Here is a 23,236-nt window from a genome sequence, read left to right as displayed (position 1 = left end):
TGAACAAATTTATTGGACATTCTTGGACTCTTTGTGCTTACTTACAGTCTTGAACATTTTTACTTTTGGTTAATTCCACTTTTGTTTCAGGTAGAGTAAGTATTTTTATGTCCCTAGAGAGACATAAAAGAAAAGAAAATCACAAACAGCTAAAGTGGGATTTGAACCTGGGTCCTCTGATTCACAGCCACTGCTCTAATCATTAGGCTACTGTCTGCTCCATAAGGACCCCTATGTGGCCATTTTATAACATGGACATTCTTTTGCTGCCACAAAGGTATCCATGTCCCTTGTTTTACCCCATTCAAAATTTTGACATTTCTGTTTGTAAAGGACTAGATTCAGTAAATGATGCCCAATTAAACCTAAATTTGAGAGTGAGGATTTACACCAACTGGTATAAACTTGATGTAAATCTTCGCACCTAAATTAGGCTCGGATCTCCCATATTCTATAATACTGCACACATCTTTTGAGAATGCTCCTGACCCACCCATGCCCTTCCCATGTTCACACCCCCTTTTCACTTGCACACTAAAGAATTTGCATGTGCATCTTTATAGAATAATACCTAGGAAGATGCATGCCTAATTGGCTTGTTACTCGATTGAATTTTGCAGACACCCAAATTTGCACTTTTGAGCACCATTTACAGATTTGGGGGGGAAATGGCTGTTTATGCTGGACATTACCAGTACATGGATGTCCATTTCTCATTTATTTTAGAACAGGCTGTATGTCAGCAGATTCTGTTCTAAAATACATGAGATATGGACATCCATGTGACGTACAGACTTGGACATCCATATCTTAAGCTGGATGTCCTTTCTAAAATTCTGCTCCATGTGAATACTGCACTCCTTTAAGATAAACGCAGAGTAATTTTAGATGGGTGGGGGCCAGTGAGGGAATACATAGATGGGGTGGTCCACACAGAAAGAACCGTAAAGTGCCAAATGGAGCAGTAAATAATAACCTACACTCTGGTAGTTTAACACGTGGAGAGGGAGAGGTAGCTCAACCATGAAGTAAGTAGAAGTTTTCATCAGCGTAGTGGCGGGGGGGGGGGGGGGGGGGGGGGGGGGGCACAGTTTTGGGGAGGGTTATATTCCATGGAAATTGGAGGGACATGTGTATTATTAACCAGGAGAGCAATCCTTTGATAGAATACATTAATGAGGATTCGCCTGCACACACTGTTGGGATAGCACACAGAGTTATACACGGGACATAATTATTAGAGTTTAAGATAAAAGTTTATTGTTAATAGTTATGCAATTGTCCTGTAATTGTACAAGTACACATTTACAAAAATATAAGAAGACAAGAGGGAAGGGATAGGGGAGACAAGATTGAAAAACTTTGATGATAGAAATCTCAGGCTTATTAATATGTGATAGAATTATTTGTTCTCAGTTTTATATTGATTGATACGGATTTGTTTACCATGTGAACTCATCAATAAAAATCGTTGAAACATAAGATAAACGCAGAGGTTCCTTAAATGGTATGAAGATGGAATAAAGGGATCTAGCTGTCGTCGTTGATGATACGTTGAAACCTTCTGCTCAGTGTGCTGCTGTGGCTAAGAAAGCAAATAGAATGTTAGGTATTATTAGGAAAGGAATGGAAAACAAAAATGAGGATGTTATAATGCCTTTGTATCGCTCCATGGTGCGACCGCACCTCGAATATTGTGTTCAATTCTTGCCGCCGCATCTAAAAAAAGATATAGTGGAATTAGAAAAGGTGCAGAGAAGGGCAACGAAAATGATAAAAGGGATGGGACGACTTCCCTATGAGGAAAGGCTAAAGCAGCTAGGGCTCTTCAGCTTGGAGAAAAGGCGACTGAGGGGAGATATGATAGAGGTCTATAAAATAATGAGTGGAGTTCAACAGGTAGATGTGAAGCATCTATTCACGCTTTCCAAAAATAGTAGGACTAGGGGGCATGCGATGAAGCTACAATGTAGTAAATTTAAAACGAATCGGAGAAACGTTTTCTTCACTCAACATGTAATTAAACTCTGGAATTCGTTGCCAGAGAATGTGGTAAAGGAGGTTAGCTTAGTGGAGTTTAAAAAAGGTTTGGACAGCTACCTAAAGGAAAAGTCCATAGACCGTTTTTAAATGGACTTGGGGAAAATCCACTATTTCTGGGATAAGCAGGATAAAATGTTTTGTACTTTTTTGGGATCTTGCCAGGTATTTGTGACCTGGATTGGCCACTGTTGGAAATAGGATGCTGGGCTTGATGGACCTTTGGTCTTTCCCAGTATGGCAATACTTATGTACTTATGTAGGTTGTGAGCACAAATGCTTACAGCATAGGCAACAAAATTCTTGATCTGGAATCCTTGATGGTGGAAATGGACTTGGACATTATGGTTACTATGGAGACATGGTTCAATGAGTCTCATGAATGGGATATTGCAGTACCTGGCTGCAGTCTATCTAGAAGGGCTAGAGAAGGCAAAAAAGGGGAAGGAGTGGTTCTTTATGTAAAAAAACAATAAACTGGCTAAAATACAGATTTTGGGGGGAGTGTGGGGAAAAAAGGAGGCACTGTGAATCATATTTTGAAAGAGATGACATTTCCATCTTCACAAATGTAGTCTACAAACCTCTGACTCAAACAGAGGAATTGGACAGGGATCTGATCAATAATATACAAGTGGGAATGAAGGGAGAGGTGGTAATACTGGCTGACTTGAATCTACCGATCTGGATTGGAGTATTCTATCTGCAAATCTGGAGATAAGTAGAAAGATCATGGATGCCTTACAAGGGGCTTTGCTCAGGTAAATGCTAGAGGAACCCACTAAAAGATCTAGCTCTCAGGAATGGAAGAGTGTGTCTAATGTCTGAGTAGGTACCAGGGCCGCCGAGAGACTGGGCCAGGCCCGGGACAAGGCCACCCCCGGGCCCCCCCCCCAAGGTCACTGCCGCTCCCCCATCCACCCGTTCCCCCTCCGCCTGCCACCAGGCCTAGCCCCTGCATTGAAATCACAGCGCCTCTCACCTCCATGTGAAAGCGCTGCAGGCAGCAGCAGATCGCCTCCCTCCTTCAGGCCTCCTTCCCTCCCTGTGTCCCGCCCTCATCTGACGTAACTTCCGTGAGGGCGGGACACAGAGCGGGAAGGAAGCCCGAAGGGAGGCGATCTGCTGCTGCCTGAAGCGCTTTCACACGGAGGTGAGAGGCGCTGTGATTTCAATGCAGGGGGCCCGGCCTGGTGTCAGACGGTCGATGGCGGACAGGGCCGGTCTTAGCAACTGCAGATGTAAATTCTCAAATTGGACATATTCCAAACACTAAAATGAAAATAAAATGATTTTTTCTACCTTTGCTGTCTTGTGACTATTTTTCAGATCATGTTGGTCCCAGTCTCTGATTCTGCTGCTCTCTATCTGCTCACTTAACTCCACTTCCAGGGTTTCCTTTCCATTTATTTCTTTACTTTCCTCATTTCTTCTTCATTTCTTGCCCTACATCCATAGGTAAAAGCTGGGTCGTCCGCGGACTTGACTGGAGGAGGTATAGAGTGGATCCAGCTTTTGCCTATTTTCTCCAGCCATGTGCAGTTTTTCTCCTCTTTTCCCTTTCCCTCATCTCCATCAGGATGCATCTCCTTCCTCTCTCTTCCCTCTCCTCCATCCATGGCCAGCATTTATCCTCTCTCTCCTCCCCTCCATCCATGTTCATCTCATGTCCTCTCTTCCCTCCCCTCCATCCATATCCAGCATTTCAACTCTCCCCTCTCCTCCATCCGTATCCAGAATTTCTCCTCTCCCCTCCATCCATGTGCATCTCCTTCCTGTCTTCCCTCACTTCCATCCATATCCAGCATTTCTCCTACCTCCATCCATCCATGTCCAGCAACTCTCCTCTCTCCAGTGCTAACTCCAGACTCCGTTCCTTTTATTTTGCTGCACCGTATGCCTGGAATAGACTTCCTGAGCCGGTACGTCAAGCTCCATTTCTGGCCGTCTTCAAATCTAAGCTAAAAGCCCACCTTTTTGATACTGCTTTTAACTCCTAACCCTTATTCACTTGTTCAGAACCCTTATTTTATCATTCTCACTTTAATATTCCCTTATCTCTTGTTTGTCCTGTTTGTCTGTCCTAATTAGATTGTAAGCTCTGTCGAGCAGGGACTGTCTCTTCATGTTCAAGTGTACAGCGCTGCGTACGTCTAGTAGTGCTATAGAAATGATAAGTAGTAGTAGTCTTTGGGATTCCGGAATTTTGCTGCTCTTTGGGATTCTGCACAGAATCTTGCTACATTGGGATTCCGGAATCTTGCTACTCTTTGTCCTTTTCCCTTATTTGTCCTGTTTGTCTGTCTTGATTAGATTGTAAGCTCTGTCGAGCAGGGACTGTCTTTTCATGTTCAAGTGTACAGCACTGCGTACGTCTAGTAGCACTTTAGAAATGATAAGTAGTAGTAGTAGTAAAGTAGGTGGGGCGGAAGCACAATGGGAGCACTAGGGCATGTCTTAAAAGGCGCATTTCTGGCCTGCGACACTCCTGGTTGCTCCTGCTGCACAAGCTGGCACATATGCGCTTCTGCAGGTATTGTAGAAAAGACTCTGCATCAGCATAGTCGGACCATTTTTTGTCTGAATTTGTTTTATCTCAAAAGTTGTAACGAGAGACCTCTCTCTTTTAAAACCTCTAGGAGACTTATAGATGGAGATAATTTTTAGAATATAGCTGTATCTCAACTACTTTTTGATTTTTCTGATCCTGAGGATTCCTAGGGCATAGGGTTCTGCCTGAGACTGCAGACACGTTAGCTCCATTGGCAAAAAAAAAAAATACCATCATCCCATAAAGTAATATGGTTTACTGAGAATCTTGCAAAACTAAAAACCAGTTGTCAACACCTAGAACATCAATGGTGTGGAACCCATGATGAACAGTTTAAATTAGAATGGAAAAAATGATGAAAATGTATAAAAGAGCAATCGGTGATGCTAAAAAAAAATCATATTTTACCTCTTTAACAGAGAGTTCTTCATCTAGACAGTCATTTTCCATAATTAGGGACCTTGTGCCTAAATCTTATATTAATATCGATGTTGGAAAATATCCATCATCAACTCTATTACGACAAAGCAAAACCACATGATCCATTCCGGTTATTGCTTCCTTCTTTTTTTGCTATTAAATATAAAAAGATTTTGGAGACTTCTTTTTTCATTTTTTTCCAGCCGCCCTGCGTTTAAAAAGTTGCAGCGGCGGCGAAAAAGCAGGCTCGCATAAACCGGAAATTGCATCAGTGCACGCTGAAAGAGAAGAGGAAGGGCTTAAAGATGAGGCGAGCCTGTTTTTTCACTGCCGCCGCTGCAACTTTTAAAATGCAGGGTGGCTGGAAAAAATGAAGCTGAGCGTCGCAACGATGTGGTAGGGAGGGAGCGTCAGGAAGCGCCGCGGGGCCCCAGGTGGCGTGCGGTCCTGATGACGGAGGGCGGGTGGGACTCCGGCGCCGGGCCCCCCTGGAGGCCCGGGCCCGGGGAATTTTGTCCCCCCTGTCCCCCCCTCTCGGCGGCCCTGGTAGGTGCCCATATAAGCAGCAGTGATCATCACACAATGTGGTTTGATATGTAAGCTAAGGCAGAGTCCCAATCACACTGAACTCATAGTCCTTGATTTCAAATACACTGACTTCAGCAAAATGGAGAAGTACTTGAAGGATGAGCTGGCAGGGTGGGAGGAGATAAGAGAAGTGGAAAAACTGTGGACTAAATTGAAAATGGATCTTAGTAAATAAACTCAAGAGGAAAAGGAAACAATATGGATCTCCAAGGAAGTTGCTGCATAAATAAAGGCAAAACAGGTGGCATTCACAACATTCAGAAGATCAGAAGAAGAAAAACACAGGAAGACAAGTTTGCCTTGTTATGGATGACATAGAAAATTGCAACTAAATGGACACCCTGGAGGGGATCTACAAAAATTAGAAGCATAGGTTAAAGCTTGTCAGTTTTGATTTAATGCAAAGAAATTAAGAGTCATGCATTTCAGGTGCAGAAATCCAAAGGAGCTGTATACAATAGGATGAGAGAGGCTGATGTGCAAAGACCAGGAAAGGGACCCTGGGATGGTAGTGTTTGAGGATCTCAAGATGGTGAAGCAATGTGATAAGGTAGTGGCTAAAGCCAGAAAGATGCTAATCTGCATAGAGAGAAGCATAACCAGCAGAAGAGAGCAGGTTATAATGCCCCTTTACAAGTCATTGGCAAGGCCCCACTTGGAGTAGTGCATTCAGTTTTGGATGCCATATTCTGCTAAGGATATAAATAGATTTGAGATGGTTCAGAGCAAGGCAGCCAAATGTTATGGGGTCTGTGCTAGAAGTTGTATGAGAAGAGACTTGAAAAATTGAATATGTATACCCTAGAGGAGAGGAAAGACAGGGGTAATATGATACAGATATTTAAATTAAGTAAACTAAAAGAATAAGGGGAGGACCAATTCAATCCCAATATGAGGGTCAACGAAAGAGTCCTTTATCTGCTACAACTTAAAGATGACTCGATGCAGATCTGTGTTTCGGCACTAGAGCACCAGTCTCAGGAGTCAACATTTGTCTTCCAACTTGCCTCACTGCCTTTCCCCACCATTTCAGGATAGCTATTATCTTAGCCCATTGGGGAAGGAAAGATCTCTATTCATTTCTGTCCCACTGCTGCCACACTTTTTTTTTTCTCAAATTTTTGATATGTTACAAGAACATTAAGGAAACATATAAGAAAAAGCAAACAAAAAAACCCTACACGTTAGGTATGTTTTTCACTTGGACTTTTTATTTTCAAAAATGGACCAAAAAGATAAGCACAACAGAGCTCAAAAACCCTCTCACAAATAGCCATTAAAAAAAAAAAAGATGTATGTTTTTCTGTTTCCACAGTGGCTATATTCCCCACTTGAATTTTGGATGTTTTGAGCAACACGTCCGTAGTCAGACTTAGACGTCATATCGAAAATGCCCCCCATGCCTCTTTTGTGGTGCTGTGGGATCTTCATGGCACTCGATGCCTTGGAGTTCTGTTGCCTCCTGGGCAGATGCCTGCTGACAACTTTTAAGCAAGTATGATTAAATATAGATGGGAAACACCACTCGGAGTGCAACATTGCTTGTCTAATTGACTTCAATAGAAACAAATGAAAGAAATGATCTGAATCATCTGGAATCTGAAAACAAACCAAAATTGTGATTGATCTGAAAATGAACTGAACCAAAACATTTTTTTGTGCACATCCCTAGTAGAAAGCTTCACTACAAACAATGGGAATTTAAAAGAAAAATTGAGTAAAGTGATGTGGTAGCCGCGTTAGTCCACTTTTAAAGGTAATAAATAGAAATAAAACAAAAACAGAGAAAAGAAAATAATTTATCAACATTTACTTGTTTCTGATCTGAAGAAAAAGGGTTACCTTCGAAAGCTAATTAAATAATGTATTGAGTTAGTCAAATAAAAAAGGTATCATCTTATTTTGTTTTCGTTTTATTTCTATTTATTACCTTTAAAAGAAAAATTGAAAGCCATGTACTCACCTATCTACGACGAGTTTATTCTACTCCAGCTTTTACTGTGAGAGAAACTGGGATGTGTGAAAGGTGTAGTCTCCTAGAATCTGTTATTTAGTTCTTCTGTTTCTCTTCCAGGCTGCTCCATGCCTTTGGGAATGGAGAGTAAGCACATCCAAAACCATCAGATCACTGCTTCATCCTATATGGACAAAGTGCTCTCTTCCTGGGAACCTTCATTAGCCAGAATTAACCTGCAGGGAAGAATCAATGCCTGGAGACCAAAGGTAAGTTAAGCAGCCCTTTCTCATCTGTACCATTGGAATGAAAGTAAGGTTGAACGGACAGAGCTGCAGCTAAGTCTCTGTAATGCATGAGTGATGTTACTCATGAGGTCTTTGAGGCTTTACCTCAGTCAATATAATAGGAATACTGGCTATGGGTAGGACAGACATTCAGGGGGGGGGGGTTTAACCAGGCAGAAGAGGCTCCTGCCTAGTTAAACCCAGCTGAGCTAGCCAGTCTCGGATATTAATGGGTAGTGCCACTGAATATCCTCTCTAAACCACTATCCCCTAACCAGAGAGGTTGGGACAGCAAAACAGCCATCCTAACTTTCTGTGCTGAGACAACCGGGCACCGGTTAGGGCTCTTCAGCTTGGAGAAAAGGCGGCTGAGGGGTGATATGATAGAAGTCTACAAGATAATGAGCGGAGTAGAGAGGACAGATGTGAGACTGGCCGACTGACTTCATGTCAGCATTCTTTGTTGGCATCTCTGATTGAGCTGTTTTTTTCAATACATGATCAAGGCGATCTTCTGTACATTTTATTTCAGTACATAACCAGTATATATCCATTATACTTTGATAGTGAAGGTTTGTTGTGTAGCCCCTGAAGCAGCCCTGCTGGGCGAAACACGGCCTGTATCGGGCTGTTTATATACACAAATGTTTTAATTGTTTTTATCAATAAATTACGGTTTGTCTCTCAATGATCTGCTTTGTTCATTTTCCGCTTTGGCGTTTACAGATCGTCTGCCTTTGTGCTTTCTAGGAAAAGTCCATTGAACATTATTTAAAAAAAAATTTTCAGGGGGGCGGGGGTTGCTGGGTTCTTGGGGCCTGGGTTGGCCGCTGTTGGGGCCAGGGTGCTGGGCTTGATGGACCCTTGGTCTTTTCCCAGTATGGCGGTGCTTATGTGCTTATCAGGAGGTGTTCAGTTAATTTCCAGGTCCCACACGTGCCTGGATATTTAGTGCTGGCAGCCACGCATGTCCCAACGTTGAATATCTGGAGTTAGTTCAGCCCACAGCTGTGAATACCTTACAGGCTAAATATTACCCCCCCCCCCCCCCCCCCCTTAGTTTTCTGCTGCAGCTGAGGGTAGATCCCAGAGTAAAGGTTTGAAAACTTGGCAGCACATTTGCTGATTCTCTGCTGTGCCTGTTGCACGTACCTTAGCATGAAAAGGGACGGATTCTATAAATAGCACTGAAAAATGGGCGCCGGGAAAGAGCGGTGCTAAGCGCAGTTCTATAAAGGGTGCAAGCCCTTTATAGAATCACTTTTAGCCCCGATTCCCCCACCCTAACTTTGGGCACTAGACTTCTGCCTGCTGAAACCTGGTGTAGATGCTGGTACCCAAGCTGGGCGCACTGACCCATTATTCTGTAACAATGTGTGCAGCTTTTCGTAATGCCCCTGACACGTCCATGCCCCTCCCATGGCCACACTCTCTTTTGAGTTGTGTGTTACGGACATTGGACGCCAAGTGTTTATTGATTTATTAAAAAATATTTCTATTCCATCTTATCTATGATCCTAAGTAGTTTACAACAGAAACAGGCAATTATAGAATAGCATGCAGCCAGATACGCATGCAAATCCTAATTGGTGCCAATTAACATCAATAATTAGTTGCTAGCAGACAATTATAGTTTAACAGCTTATTAGCCAATTAAGTTGTGTGCAGATCTCAGGATTGCGCTCAGATCTGAACACCATATATAGAATCCGGGGGGAAGAGTCTTATGCAAAAAAAATTTGTACAACAAACAATACTTCATGTCACAGGCAATAAAATTTGCCAGATGCCTGTCAAAATGTTGTCATATTAGTATGGCCAGTGCAGTAGGGTGCACAACAGCTACAAATAACTGTGCGGTGCATGTTAGCAATCTTCCAAAAACTTGCAGGTAACTGGTCAAAGTCAAGGGCTGGTTAACACAGAAGGGGTTGATGGGGGTTAAGGCTTATAGATCTTTTACTCTGGTGCTGGAGAAGAATATAAGGAACAAAACTTTTAGAATATACACATTGCTGTATTGAGGGATCATCTTAACACGCACACCAGTGGCGTGGCCAGACCTTCAATTTGAGGAGGGCCTGAGCCCAATGTGGGTAGTTAAAATATTTTGCCACACCCCACTCCTGCTTTCTGTGCCCCAGACCTGCTCTTCTTGCCCCCCCTCCGCAACCCTCAACTCAAACTTTAAATATCTGAGCTGGCAGGGATCCCAAGCCCCACCAGATGAAGTGGTCCTTCTTCAGCAGCCGGAAACTCCCCAACACTGGCAGTCGGTGGCACTTTCCATGGACCTCCACCACACTACCCCTTCCCTGGTGCATGCTCAGTTTTTGCACATACGCAAAAACCAAGACTGTGCGGGGGGGGGGGGGGGGGGGGGGCTGGTGCGACGATGACCCATGGAAAGTGCCACCAACCAGCATCATTAGGGAGTTTCTGGCCACTAGAGGAGGACCTCTTCCACTGGTGGGGTTTGGGATCCCTCCCCCAGCCATAGCAACAAGTTTTGCGGGGGCCTAATCCCAAAGTGGAGAGGCCCAGGCTCCCACGGGCCCCTGGGTCACTGATGCACAATAAAAAGTCAGTTTTAGACTATTTTCATGCCTTTATACCTGTGCAAAATTTATTTATTTATTTATTGTGATTTGTACATATACAAGAGCTAGTTACCAGCACAACATGGGTTTTGATTTCCAGGCAATCTGGGAGTCAATCTGGTAGCTACCCAGAGGTCAGTGATATCCAGATAACTTAGGTCAGCAAAAAAGCCTCCCATTATATCCAGGTATTCAGCACTGGCAGATATTCAGATATTACTACTACAAATCATTTCTATAGCGCTACCAGTCATACGCAGCGCTTCTTGGCACTGAATATCAGGGTATAACTTAACTGCAGCAGTTGGCATTAAAACAAACACTGAGCACAGTCCCGAATATCAGGCTGTAAGTCTTTTACAATCATAGATGTTTTTTTATAACATCATAACAGGCATTTCAAAGTGTGCATCTGCATAGCTAGCTGTACACATTAACAGGACTCATGGTTTTGCACTGATGACTGAGGTCGAGGCTAGGTCTGTTTTTGTGCATTTTATTAGAAAGTTTATTGTTTCGTAGTCATAAAAACCTCTTGCCAAGTATTTCAGATGGCCCATCATCACTAACTGGAAGAGAGACTGGAAACATTGTTCTCAAAATAAAACAGTACACTGAGGAGTCAGTTATCAGAGGGAAAGTTCAAGTATACCTTCCCTTTGAAAATTCTTACAGAAAAAAACATCTGCAAAGATTTGCATCTGTTTCCCCCCCCCCCCCCCCCCTCACCACCCCCCCCCCCCCCCCCCCCCCCCGGTGGGAATTCTTTCCATGCAAAATATATGCGAGATTTCTCTCCCCATATCCCAAGGCTTCTCATACCTGTCCTGGAGACCCCATAGCCAGTCTGGTTTTCAGGATCTCCACAATGAATATGCAGGAGATAAATCGGTGTGCATTGGAGACCCAGTATATGCAAATATATTGTATGCATATTAAAAGCAATTCAATAATTGGGCATCTGCATTTATGGATAACTCATTTTTATTGGTATTTCATTATAACAAAGACTCATACACTGCAATAACAGAATAACTGAGGCAGAACAAAACTCATCCCACAACACCCTCCCATCCCGCCCTATCCCGGTGCTCTTATACAGCTCCCTCTTAGGTCCATAGTACTTCTGAATTCCCCACACCCAAGCACTGTGGTGGTTCAAATTAACCTGTCCCTGTTAATTATATCTCCAAGGAATTCAAGAAAGCGGAACGAGCACGAATACTCATGCTATTTAAAAAGGGCAGCCAGATAGTTAAAAAGCACTTTTTTGCCCTTGGTCCTTTCTTTTCCACTGACATATATTCCATGGTGAGGAGTTTATGCCTTTGATTACACCATTGAAGTAACATTGGAGGATCTGGAGGAATCCATTAGAGTAGTTTGCAGCATTTTGAAATCAAGGTTACTTAACAGAAAAAAAAGACCGGAGATCGGAGTTCCCTCCACAATCACAGATGTATTATCCAATAAACAAATTTATGGGGTAGGAACCTATTTACGTTGATAAATGCCATTTATATAGTTCCAAAGATGTTGCCAGAACTGTTGCACTTTAAGGCAATCCCACATACAGTGTTTATATGAGGTCTCCGGTGCATGGCATTTGAGGCAGGTCCCATCAGAAGAGAGACCCATCTTCTTAGCACAAGATGGATGGATATACATGCACAAAAGGAATTTATAATGAAGTTCTTGCAGCTTAATACTATAATCCAGAAGGGGCGCATCCTTCAGGCTATCCAGACAAGACTCCAGTGTGGGCATCTGCATTTAATTGCCACTTTCGTGCATAAATGTACAGAACAGAAGTAATAGGCAAGTGTGCATATAACTGAGTTAGTATACAACCAAATAACCCAATGCTAATAACGATTTTTTTTGTACTCAGTGTAAAAATCTGTATGTGCAAAGAACCAAATCATGGAAAGAAGCCTCGGCGGTGACTCATTCCATGCTGGAATCACTGCCTTGTCTTGTCATCAGCTTCAAACTAATTTCACATTACACCAATATATGTATTTTTTTATTCATCAAGAGTCTTCTTAATAAAATTTTGAAAACTTTTCTTAGTTGCTTATTTACTCTTGGTTCTACTAGGACCTCTGCCAACATGCCATGTTTCACAAAGCTGCATCAGAGCCTCGTCCTTCAACAATATAAATGATATATCAATTACCTAGAGCCAAGCTAACACAATTTATAACTTTTGCACTAAACTAAAAATATATAGGACATATACCTGTTCTGACGCCCTCTTCCTCTCGGCGTCTGTATATTGCTTCCAATATGGCGCTTCCCTAAAGTCACCACCATACACAAAACACTTACTCCCAGCCCAACCAATAAAATCCCAGAGCTGATCAAACAACCAATCACTATTTACATTAACAAGGGCCAATCAGTTTCCAAATTAAGACCCCCAGGAGCAACAGTGTTTAACATAAAAATCCATCGCTGCTCTTTGAAGTTATGTAAAGCAGTAGAACTACCCCTTTCAACTTTTAAGTGTATTTATTCCAATATGCACCACCTGATATCACAGGGAGAATGATTTTTTTCAAGCCAGTGTGATACCAGAAGAGCCTGTCTATTCTCACAACTTGACTTCAAGCAAACAGGCTGCTGAAAATGGTCCTTTAAATGCCTGCTTGTCATTTCAAAATTTGCACATTACAGGATTGGTAGTACTGGACAACACTGGGGTGATTGAAAATCATCAGCTTTTCCTCAGAATCTATTCAGATGTGCATGGATGAAACTTTAGATGGTTTTCCAGTTTGTGTTGATTCTGCTGAAAAATCAAATAGATCTCACATTTTTTGCAAATCACAGATTGGGATCAGATGGAACAAGGCTAAAGGAAATGTCTGTGAATCTAAAGGGGTGTTACAGGTACGCCCAGAAAAAAGAGAGAGAAAATACTGTGTTAAGATTTTCTGCCTATTTTTTCAGTGTCAGTTTGCAGCTGTTTTGACTTTTCATCTTATTGTGCTTATTCTTTTTTATGTCTTAAGATGAGAGGGAAAGCTGTAGGGGTAGGGAGATTGAAGAAGGACCTTCATCCTGCCAATACTGAGATAACTTTTTGTCTGCAGGTGAGCAGCAACAAAGAATGGCTTCAGGTAAACTTCTTGAAAAGAAAGAAGGTGACAGGAATCATAACCCAGGGGGCCAAAGCTCTATTTACCCCCCTGTACGTAAAAGAATTCACACTGTCCATCAGTCAGGATGGTGTGAGCTGGATGCCATTGCTGCAGAATGGCCAGCAGAAAGTAAGTGAACCCTAAGTGAACATGCAAAGAACCTTACTAACACTACCTTCAGGTAATTTGGAAGCATAAATGATCCAGTTTTGATGATGATTTAATGGTGGTTTCCAAGGGCACAAACTAAAGCACTGGGGGATAAATAGGTCTATCTAAAGCAATGCTTCCCTAACATTGGGTCGCAATGCCAGATGGAATCACAAAATCCACATTTGGGGTTGTGACCAAGCCAGGGGTTAAAAACAAATATGTCATAGCCACAAAGTCTTACCCCCCCCCCCCCCCCAGCAAACTTAGAGACCTCTTACCAAAAAGCAGTAAAAGGTGACCCGCGGTGGCGTCGGCATGTGGGATTGCTGCGTGCCAAGGCCACCTTTTACTGCTGCTGGTAAAAAGGCCCTTTTTTAAGGACCAGTAAATGACTGTGCGGCAATATTCCCTCTAAGCGGAGCGCATAAGTGATTGCTCATACATTTTAGGAGCATCGCTCATAGATTTTACATGGTTGCTTACAAAAATGTTGTTTTGAGCTATATACAGAAATGCATTGCTAATACTGGCGCTCAAAAATTGTTGTTTTTTAAATCTTGTTGCTCACACGAAAAAGAAATTTCCACACACCAGGCCACTCCTTAGAGGAAACATTGCTGTGTGGTAATTAAAAAATTGTCACTCGACCATTTACTGCTGGAGCCCTTACTGTCTCCTATTTTGGAGGCAGTGAGGGCTCCAGCGGTAACTCGGCAGTAATCAGGCAGCACGCAGCACTCCCCGATTACCGCTGGGCACATCCCAGGCACTAGAAAATTCAAAGGTATTGTCACAAAACTCCTAGCCACCTGACTGGGGTTACCCCACAGCCAATTAGAGGGTCTATCCCCAGCACCTTAAGGTCTTCGGACACAATCACCCCCCTCCCCCCCAAGTCCTACTCTTCTTTCGTACACAGAAGCACTTCAACCCCTATACTGTACCTTTCCCTTGGATTATTGTAACCCAAGTGCATGACCCTACATTTCTTAGCGTTAAATCTTAGTTGACAATTTTCAGACCATTCTTCAAACTTCGCTAGATCCTTCCTCATGCTATCCACATCCTCCGGGGTGTCCACCCTATTACAGAGTTTTGGTATCATACGCAAAGAGACAAACCTTACCAGACAGCCCTTCTGCAATATCACTCACAAAGATGTTAAAAGGGGCAGACTGAGGACCAATCCCTGTGGTACACCACTGATAGCATCCCTCTTCTCAGAGCAAGTTCCATTTACCACTACCCTCTGTCTCCTCCCATTTAACCAGTTTTTAACCCAGTCAGTCACTTTAGATCCCATAGCAAGGGCACTGAGTTTATTTATTAGTCACCCTTCCCACGTCCAACTGTTTGGTCACCCAGTCAAAGAAATCAATCAGATTCATTTGATACGACCTGCCTCTAGTGAAGCCATACTGCCTCAGGTCCTGCTATCCATTCAATTTGAGAAAACTCACGATCTTCCACTTTAGAAGCGTTTCCATTAGTTTACTCACTACAGAGATCAGACTGACAGGTCTGTAATTCCCAACTTCTTCCTTATTTCCGCTCTTGTGCAGAGGGACCACATCCGCCCTTCTCCTCTGCCAAATCTGTTACCCATTTCTGGGTAGTTTTGAAAGGCCCTTTGTACATATTTTTTTTACTAGTAAAAGAGGCCCGTTTCCAACAGAAAGGAAACGGGCGCTAGCAAGGTTCCAGGGCCCCCTCCCTACCTCCCTCCCTCCATCCTCCGAGTTCCAGGCCCCCTAATCTCCGAGTTCCATGCCCCCTACCTGCCTCCCTCCCTTCCTCCCACGTCCTCCCTACCTGCTTCCCTCCCTCTCCTCCGAGTTCCAGGCACCCCTCCCCTTCAAGTTCCAGGACCCCTTCCTCCCCCCCCCCCCCCCTCCCCCCTCCCCCTCACCCCTCCTCCTTACCCCCTCCCCGCCTCCTCACCCCTCCCCACCCCATCCTCATCCCCTTCTCCTCCTCCCCCTCCCCTCCTCTCTCGTCTCAGGACCCCCTCTCCCCCTCTGTCATATCAGGACCCCCTCTGTCGTCTCAAGACCCCCTCCCCATTCCAATCTGACGGCCCCACTCCCGTCCTAGTTCCACGCCCCCCCTCCTCCGATTTCCGCACCCCTCCTCTCCTCTGATTTCTGCCACCCAGCACCTCCCTCCCTCTCTCTCTGTGGCCTCCGAATGCAAGGAGGACGTGTGCAGGTGTCCCAGCCCTTCGTACGTGCCAGCTGTTGTTTAAAACGTTTTACCTCCTGCTCCGCCGGCAACAGTGAAGTCCAACACTCACAGACGCCGCTTCAGACTGCCTTTGCTTTCACTTCTGTTTCAGCTGTTCCTCTGGTCACACCCTCATTTCCTGTTTGCGGAATGGTGGGACCAGAGGAACAGCTGAAACAGAAGCGAAAGCAAAGGCAGTCTGAAGCGGCGTCCATGCGTGCTGGACTTCACTGTTGCTGGCGGAGCAGGAGGTAAAACATTTTAAACAACAGCTGGCACTTACAAAGGGCTGGGGCACCCGCACACGTCCTCCTTGCACTCGGAGGCTACAGAGAGAGAGGGAGGGAGGCGCTGGGTGGCGGAAATCGGAGGAGGGGGGCACAGAAATCGGAGGGGAAGGGGGCATGGAACTCGGACAGGAGTGGGGCCGTCGGAGTGGAGTGAGCCGGTGGAACTCGGATGGACGGGAGTGGCGGGAGGGAGGGAGGGGTCATGGAACTCGGGGGGGGGGGGGGTGATTGTTTACTCACCTCCAGTGGCTGCTGCTGGGTTCCCTTCCCTCTCACTTCCCATTGGTCCGCCCTGTGACATCATCCCTAGGGCGGACCAATGGGAACTGTGTTACAAACCCAGGCATCCAGACAGAGGTGCCAATTATTATATAGGATAAGCTGCATAATATACTCCTATGTGACCCTTCTCCACTCCCTCTTGTGGCCAAAAAATGGTCAAAATCTACCACTCTCCAAACAGTAGAAAATTTGTTCAGCAGGGATTGTACATAATGGTGGATCTGGAGATACTGATACAACCACACATCCCAAGCAAACGATATTCTGACTCTTTTCCTGTCAAATGCTCCCCCTTCTCACAGAGTGCAGCTCAGTGAAAGTTTTGTGTCCCAAGGTTACACCATAGAAACGGTTTTCCTTTCAGATTCATAGATTCAGGGGATCAATACTCAAAGCGATTTACACAGGCAGGAGAAGTTGAAGAAGTTGAAGCTCCATCAAATGTGAACAGGAAACTAGACTGGATCTAGGAGCACCAGGTCACAAGGATGAGAAAGATGCCACAAACCAGTATGGTATGAACATCAAGAAAAGTATTGAACAAATAAACAAGACAAAAACCAGTGACCTGAGGCAACCACATTTCAGCAGCTGCCTGCATCAGGGATAATATCTGTATAAAATAATGTACATAGAAAAAGGCCTCCCCTTTCTTGAACTAACATCTCCCTTTCTGAACCACCCAGCATCTCTCTCTTTCTCTCCTAGAGGTATGTACGGGGACATGGTCCGGTCCCCATCCCCATCCATCTCCAGTCAATTCTTTTCTACCCCCACCTCATCCCCATCATATTGCTACTGTCCTCTCACCATCCACACAGTTTTCTTTCCCAGCCTCGTACCCAACCTGCATTTAAGAGCTCTTGTAAATTCAATCAAAACATAAAATGCATCCTATAACTTGTCAAAATTTAACATAAAACAATAGGTATAATTTTGCTAAATATGCAAGAAAAACATTATTTATTAACATGGACTGCAAGGAAACAATCATTTCAAACTATGTAAAAATATAATAGATTGCATAAAGAATTATTTTTTAAAATGTGCCACATCAGGTCATTGATTTTTGTCTTGTCTATTTATTCAATACATTTTTTTGATGTTCATGTCATCCTTTTCACCTGTTGCCTTGCCTGTTCACACTTTGAGGGAAAAACTATGTGGAAGGTGGGTATATCATATTTTATATTAACCATGTAAAGCACATACACATGCTCTGCATTCTCCCCTGCTACAGGGAGGTGTCACAGAGAAGATTACATTGAAGTAATTCCATTTCTTTCCTTTTTGTCCTTAGGTCTTCATGGGAAATAGAGACCATAACAGCCTAGTAATGAATACCCTGGACCCGCCGCTCTTTGCCCAGTATCTAAGAATACATCCCCGGAAATGGGAAAAAGATATTGCCCTGAGAACTGAGTTTTTGGGCTGTCCCTCAGAACAAATCTAGTGACAGATGGCCTTGGTGATGAACTGCAGACTATACCTTGAGACTAGCTAAGAGGGTACAGAGAATCCACATGAGTAAGAGGATAGAGATGGTGCATGACACAAGTAAAAGGGGAGCAGAACCTTTCTGCAGAGCCCCAGCTGTTACAGATGTGCTGCATCTGTAACACAGGACGTATGAGACACCTCTGCTCTGTAACATTTAAAAACTGTTAATCCCTTTCCATTCATTTATCTGTAGCTGATCAGTTATACCATTGTCCTGGGATAGACTATCCAAATTACTGGAGTGTTACAGTGAAAAAAAGCTTTGGACATAGTTAAGCCAAAAACAACAGGATTTCAGTGCTCAACTAACATCGAGGAACATAATCCTTAGATTTATTACTGCGGGGAGTAACCTTATTTTACCTTGAAAAACACAAGGAATGAAAGTTTATTGATATCTGAGACTGTCTAAGGTATTAGTCTGTCACATCTTCAGGATTCCAAGTTAATTACTTCATCAATTCATTCTCTCAGGGCTCTGCATAGGAAAGAGACTGGAAGGACCCATTAGATAACCTGATTGCTAGAAACACCTACTCTACCTGAATGCAGCTCACCTTGAGCTCCCAATTAAAAGGTGTGAGCTAAACACCAATAAGTGGAGGAGTGGCCTAGTGGTTAGGGTGGTGGACTTTGGTCCTGGGGAACTGAGTTTGATTCCCACTTCAGGCACAGGCAGCTCCTTGTGACTCTGGGCAAGTCACTTAACCCTCCATTGCCCCACGTTAGATGGAATGTTGCTACTATTGGAGATTCTACATGTAGAAGGCTGCGCAGGCTTCTGCTTCTGTGAGTCTGACGTCCTGCACGTACTGTGCGGCCACATTGGTGATCTGCAAGGGCCGACTTCTACATGGAATGTTGCTAGTGGAATAGCAACATTCCATGTAGAATCTCAAATAGCACCAACAGTGGAGGAGAACTGAGGAACTGAGTTTGATTCCCACTTCAGGCACAGGCAGCTCCAAGTCACTTAACCCTCCATTGCCTCATGTAAGCTGCATTGAGCCTGCCATGAGTGGGAAAGTGCGGGGTACAAATGTAATAAAAAAAATTCAGATGCAGACATATTGCTTCCATGTATCCAAATCCCTCCCAAATACATGACCTGTATCTGATCTGCAGGTTCATTTAAAAGGAAATTACATCCAAGGGCTCCTGAAGTGTAGGAGTCCCAGTCATCACTCAACAGCCAGACCTTGGGTCAACATCACTGATGCCAAGTTTCCCAGTTCCAGGCTGGAGACTTTTTTGGCCAGTCCAGGTTTTAATCTTACATTCCAAAGCAGCATGGGATTTGTAGTGACTGATTCTGCCTATTGAAATCAGTGCTGCAAGTCCCATAAGGCCGCAGGATAGGGGGTGGGTGGGTGTTCAGAAATCCAGGACTGCCCCAAATCTCCAGCCTGGACCATAGCATCTCTGCAACATAGCAGGGTTCATAGAAAACTCTATTTTGTGGCACCTGACCATGGCCTTTTGCTGCAATTCTTAGCCTAAAAAAGTTAGGCTGATCTATAGAGATAAGGGAAAATTCAGGTAGTTGTAAAAGAACAATCATGTCGCTATATAGACTAACAGATCTATTCCAACTGAGCTGTAAACCTACAGGAGTCGAAACGAAACAGAACCACAGCAAAGACACATTGAGGAGCCATAGACTTTCTAGAACATGTGTATAGAAAAATGCAGTTCCAAAGTGAGCAGGAACTGATCAGGGAAACCCCTTGTCATATTGTTAGCGTATTTCACCTAATATAAGACAAGCCCAAAAGAGGAGGTCCAAACCTCACAAGTGTACAACTGCAAAACGAAAAAGTGAGGCAACAGAAAACAAAGATTCCAGAAATGCAGTACAAAACCTTTTATTATGTCATCTAATGTAGAACAAACTCATGAAGAACAGACTCTTCTATTTGAGTTTGTTCTACACTAGACAATTGGATTTGCCTCACCTTTTCATTTACTTAAAATAAGACACCATCTTTGTGCAAGCAACTGTTTTCTCCTATTTAAATAACATGAACATTAATTCCAAAGAAACTGGCTTATAAGAGTGGTGATTGCTGGTCTCTAATTAAAGGACATATGTATTAACATGGGCTACCACTAAGACATGTTATTTTATCACTAATGCATGCTGTTTTAGCAAAGGTCCCATTTTCTGCAATGAGACCTAGTTACTAGTAACTGGGATTAACAATAAAATAACATCTTAATGGTAGCCCACATTGAAAATTTCCCCCATAAATGTTACATACGCACTAAAACAATCCCAGTGTTTAATTTCCTCAAAATATCAACCTTGCGTCATGATCCCAGGCTCTGATCTTCCTTTGGTTGTTGTATTTATACTTCTATTTCATATTTTTCTAGAACTATTTAATTATGGAAATAATTTTAGAAAGGATTTCTACATGTCAAGCTGGGTTTTACAGATGAAAATAGACATTCCTAAAATAATATGTTGGAAACACATCTAAAAATATAATCGACAGTGATCTTATGCATAATTGTAAATATGTTTTAAGTAGATAGTCACAGAATGGAGTAGAACTGAGTGTAAGGTTTTCGCATATGCAGTCTGGGGCCCTATCCATCCGACCCCTTGAGCTCTCAGTCCTGGGTACAGGGTCCTGGAACTAATGTCAAGTGAAGCCAGGACCATACTAAGGGTATCTGACACTGTAGGCAAACCTTCAGCCATGTGCCCCCACCCCCTACCAAGTGGCAGCTCAAGGCCTCCCCTTCCTCGAGCTAACATCTCCTTTTCTGTACCTACCCACCCCCAAGGTGTCCAGCATCTCTCTTCTTCTCTCCTGGTCCCCATCCCCATCCCCATCCATCTCCAGTCAATTCTTTTCCGTCCCCACCTCATCCCCATCATATTGCTACTGTCCCCTCACCATCCACACAGTTTTCTTTTCCATCCCCGTACCCAAACCACATTAACGAGCTCTTGTAAATTCAATCAAAACATAAAATGCATCCTATAACTTGTTAAAATTAAAACAATAGGTGTAATTTTGTTAAATATGCATGAAAAACATTATTTATTAACTTGGACTGCAAGAAAACAATCATTTCAAACTATGAAAAAATATTAAACCATCTACAGAACCAGAGCTCAGTTCCATTCTATGTTCCTCGATTGTTCATATTGTAACTGAAAAACAATGTTCTGATGATGTGCTGGTGACAGGAGTTCCAAGCAAGGAGCAGACACCATATGGCAGTTTCAGCCACACATGAGATCTCTGTTGCCAGTAGGTAGTAAGAGACAAGCAAAATTCCTTGTTCAAGCTCAATACGTATGTATCCACTTTGTTGATCACCAAAGCTGTTTCCTGGCTCTTGAATAAATCTCCAAAAAATAATCTGCCTCTACTTCTTCTAGTTTTGGACATTTGGCTGCACCTTGACTAAAGCTTGATCTGCTGAAAGCAGAAGGGGATCCCCAAAGGTCTGGGGTGCCTTTCTTTTTATCAATTACACATACAATTCTGTCCCAAACATCACACTATTTATCCAGTATACAGTCCAACCATAACTTCCTATTGGAACTTCACATTAGTTAAATATCTTTTCCTCACGGGGATCTTCAGAGTAACTGTCAGCAAAGCCATCTGGGAACAATGTCCCCTGTATTTATGGCGCTGAACCAATCTTCATTGATCTACCCACGGCGTTTTTTACTTTAGAGATTACTTTCTTTACTTTCGTCTTTACTTTTATTTACTTATTTTATAACAGCTTATTATAGCTTTTGAGATGCAAAGTAATGCTACTTAGCTTGGGCAGCAATATTTCGACCAAATCCAACCTCTGCCAACATGGCCAGGTTTCGTCGTCCTTCTTCAGGGAAGAGGTTTGCATCTCCTCATCTGCTCCTGCATATATCAAAAAATAGCCGGCTTATATCAAGGCAGGCTTTGCGCAGCAGCCTACCTGTACAGTCCAGTGGTTGTGTTTTTCAGGAACGTGATAAATCTGTTTATAAATTCTGCTGAAACCCTGATGTTTACCGTTTATTAAAGCTCTTGTCCATACCCTATACAGTAAGTTGACCAAGCAAAATATTTTCTTTTCTTTCATCTACCAATATTTACATTTCGTATTCTATGCAATGCAACCTGCTTCCGTTTATGTCATTTATGTTATTGTCATTGACATTTTTCACAACAGGGTCAGATTAACACTATATTGGGCCCTAGTCCCTACCATGGGCCCTTCCCCAGATTTACTTTTATCACCACTGTCCTCACTCTTCCCCTCACACATACACATACACTGCATTTCACCTCTCCAGAAGTACAGGGGAAAGTGCAAAGCCTAGCTGTGGGTGTGTTTGCAGTAATACCAACTCCATAGATTACAGTTGATCCAAAATACCGCTATCAAAGTAATTTACAGTGCTAAAAACTACAACAGTGTTTCTGAACTTCTTATAAAAGAGCACTGGCTGCCTGTCTACTATGGGACTATTTATAAGATCCTTGTGCTAGCCCATCATATCCTGTATTCTGCCATTCCATCCTCTCCAGTTTTCTCATTCCATATCTTCCAGCTCATACTCTTTATTCTGCTAACCAACCTCTCGTAGTAATACAGATCTGCTCACATCTTGCTCATTCTTCATGTTCTAGTGTTGTTGCTCCGGAATTCTCTTCCCCTTGACCTCCACTCAGAACTTCCATTTATTCAATTTAAATCTTTACTCAAAACTCATCTTTTCAAACCCGCATCCCCATCCACTCAATCCAACACCTGCTCTTGAATTATTCTGCTTATACCTGTCCTTCTCTACCTCATTACAGCACCACTAATGTAGTCTTGTCACTTTTGCACTTCATTCCCCCCACCCTTCTTGTATCTTATTATTTAAGTTTTTGATATATTTTATTTAGGTTTAATCAATTTTACTGCATACCCCTACCCTTCTGTATTTTTAATCATATGGATGTAACCTAGGCCTCCTATTGTAATGTTTTTTTTCTCCCTCAACATTCTTTTTTGTTTATTGTAAACTGCTTAGATAATTTACATAATTTGCAGTATAACAAATAAAGGTGAACTATGAACTAATAGTTTGTGAGTGAGCTGAAGAACTATCCAGTTGCAGGAGGGAAATTCTGAGCCAGTCCTGCATTTCTGACAACCCTATCCTGGTATATTATGGGGCCCGAGGCGCTGATTTCCAAT

General features: G+C 43.1%; 1 protein-coding gene across 1 annotated transcript in view; it reads left to right on the top strand.

Moving 5' to 3' along the window:
* Nucleotides 1-18,672, top strand: part of F8 (coagulation factor VIII) — a 143,601-nt gene extending 124,929 nt beyond the window's left edge. Inside the window, exons 24-26 of the mRNA XM_030208938.1 lie at nucleotides 7,674-7,822; nucleotides 13,539-13,715; nucleotides 17,835-18,672. Coding sequence (XP_030064798.1) covers nucleotides 7,674-7,822; nucleotides 13,539-13,715; nucleotides 17,835-17,987 — 479 coding nt within the window. The 3' untranslated portion in view covers nucleotides 17,988-18,672. The remainder of the gene's footprint in view (nucleotides 1-7,673; nucleotides 7,823-13,538; nucleotides 13,716-17,834) is intronic.
* Nucleotides 18,673-23,236: the final 4,564 nt, after the last annotated feature.

This window comes from Microcaecilia unicolor, chromosome 7, assembly GCF_901765095.1.
Source record: "Microcaecilia unicolor chromosome 7, aMicUni1.1, whole genome shotgun sequence".
NCBI classification, from domain to species: domain Eukaryota; kingdom Metazoa; phylum Chordata; class Amphibia; order Gymnophiona; family Siphonopidae; genus Microcaecilia; species Microcaecilia unicolor.
The sequence above is the reverse complement of the archived record's forward strand: the minus strand, read 5'-3'. Positions and strand labels throughout refer to the sequence as shown.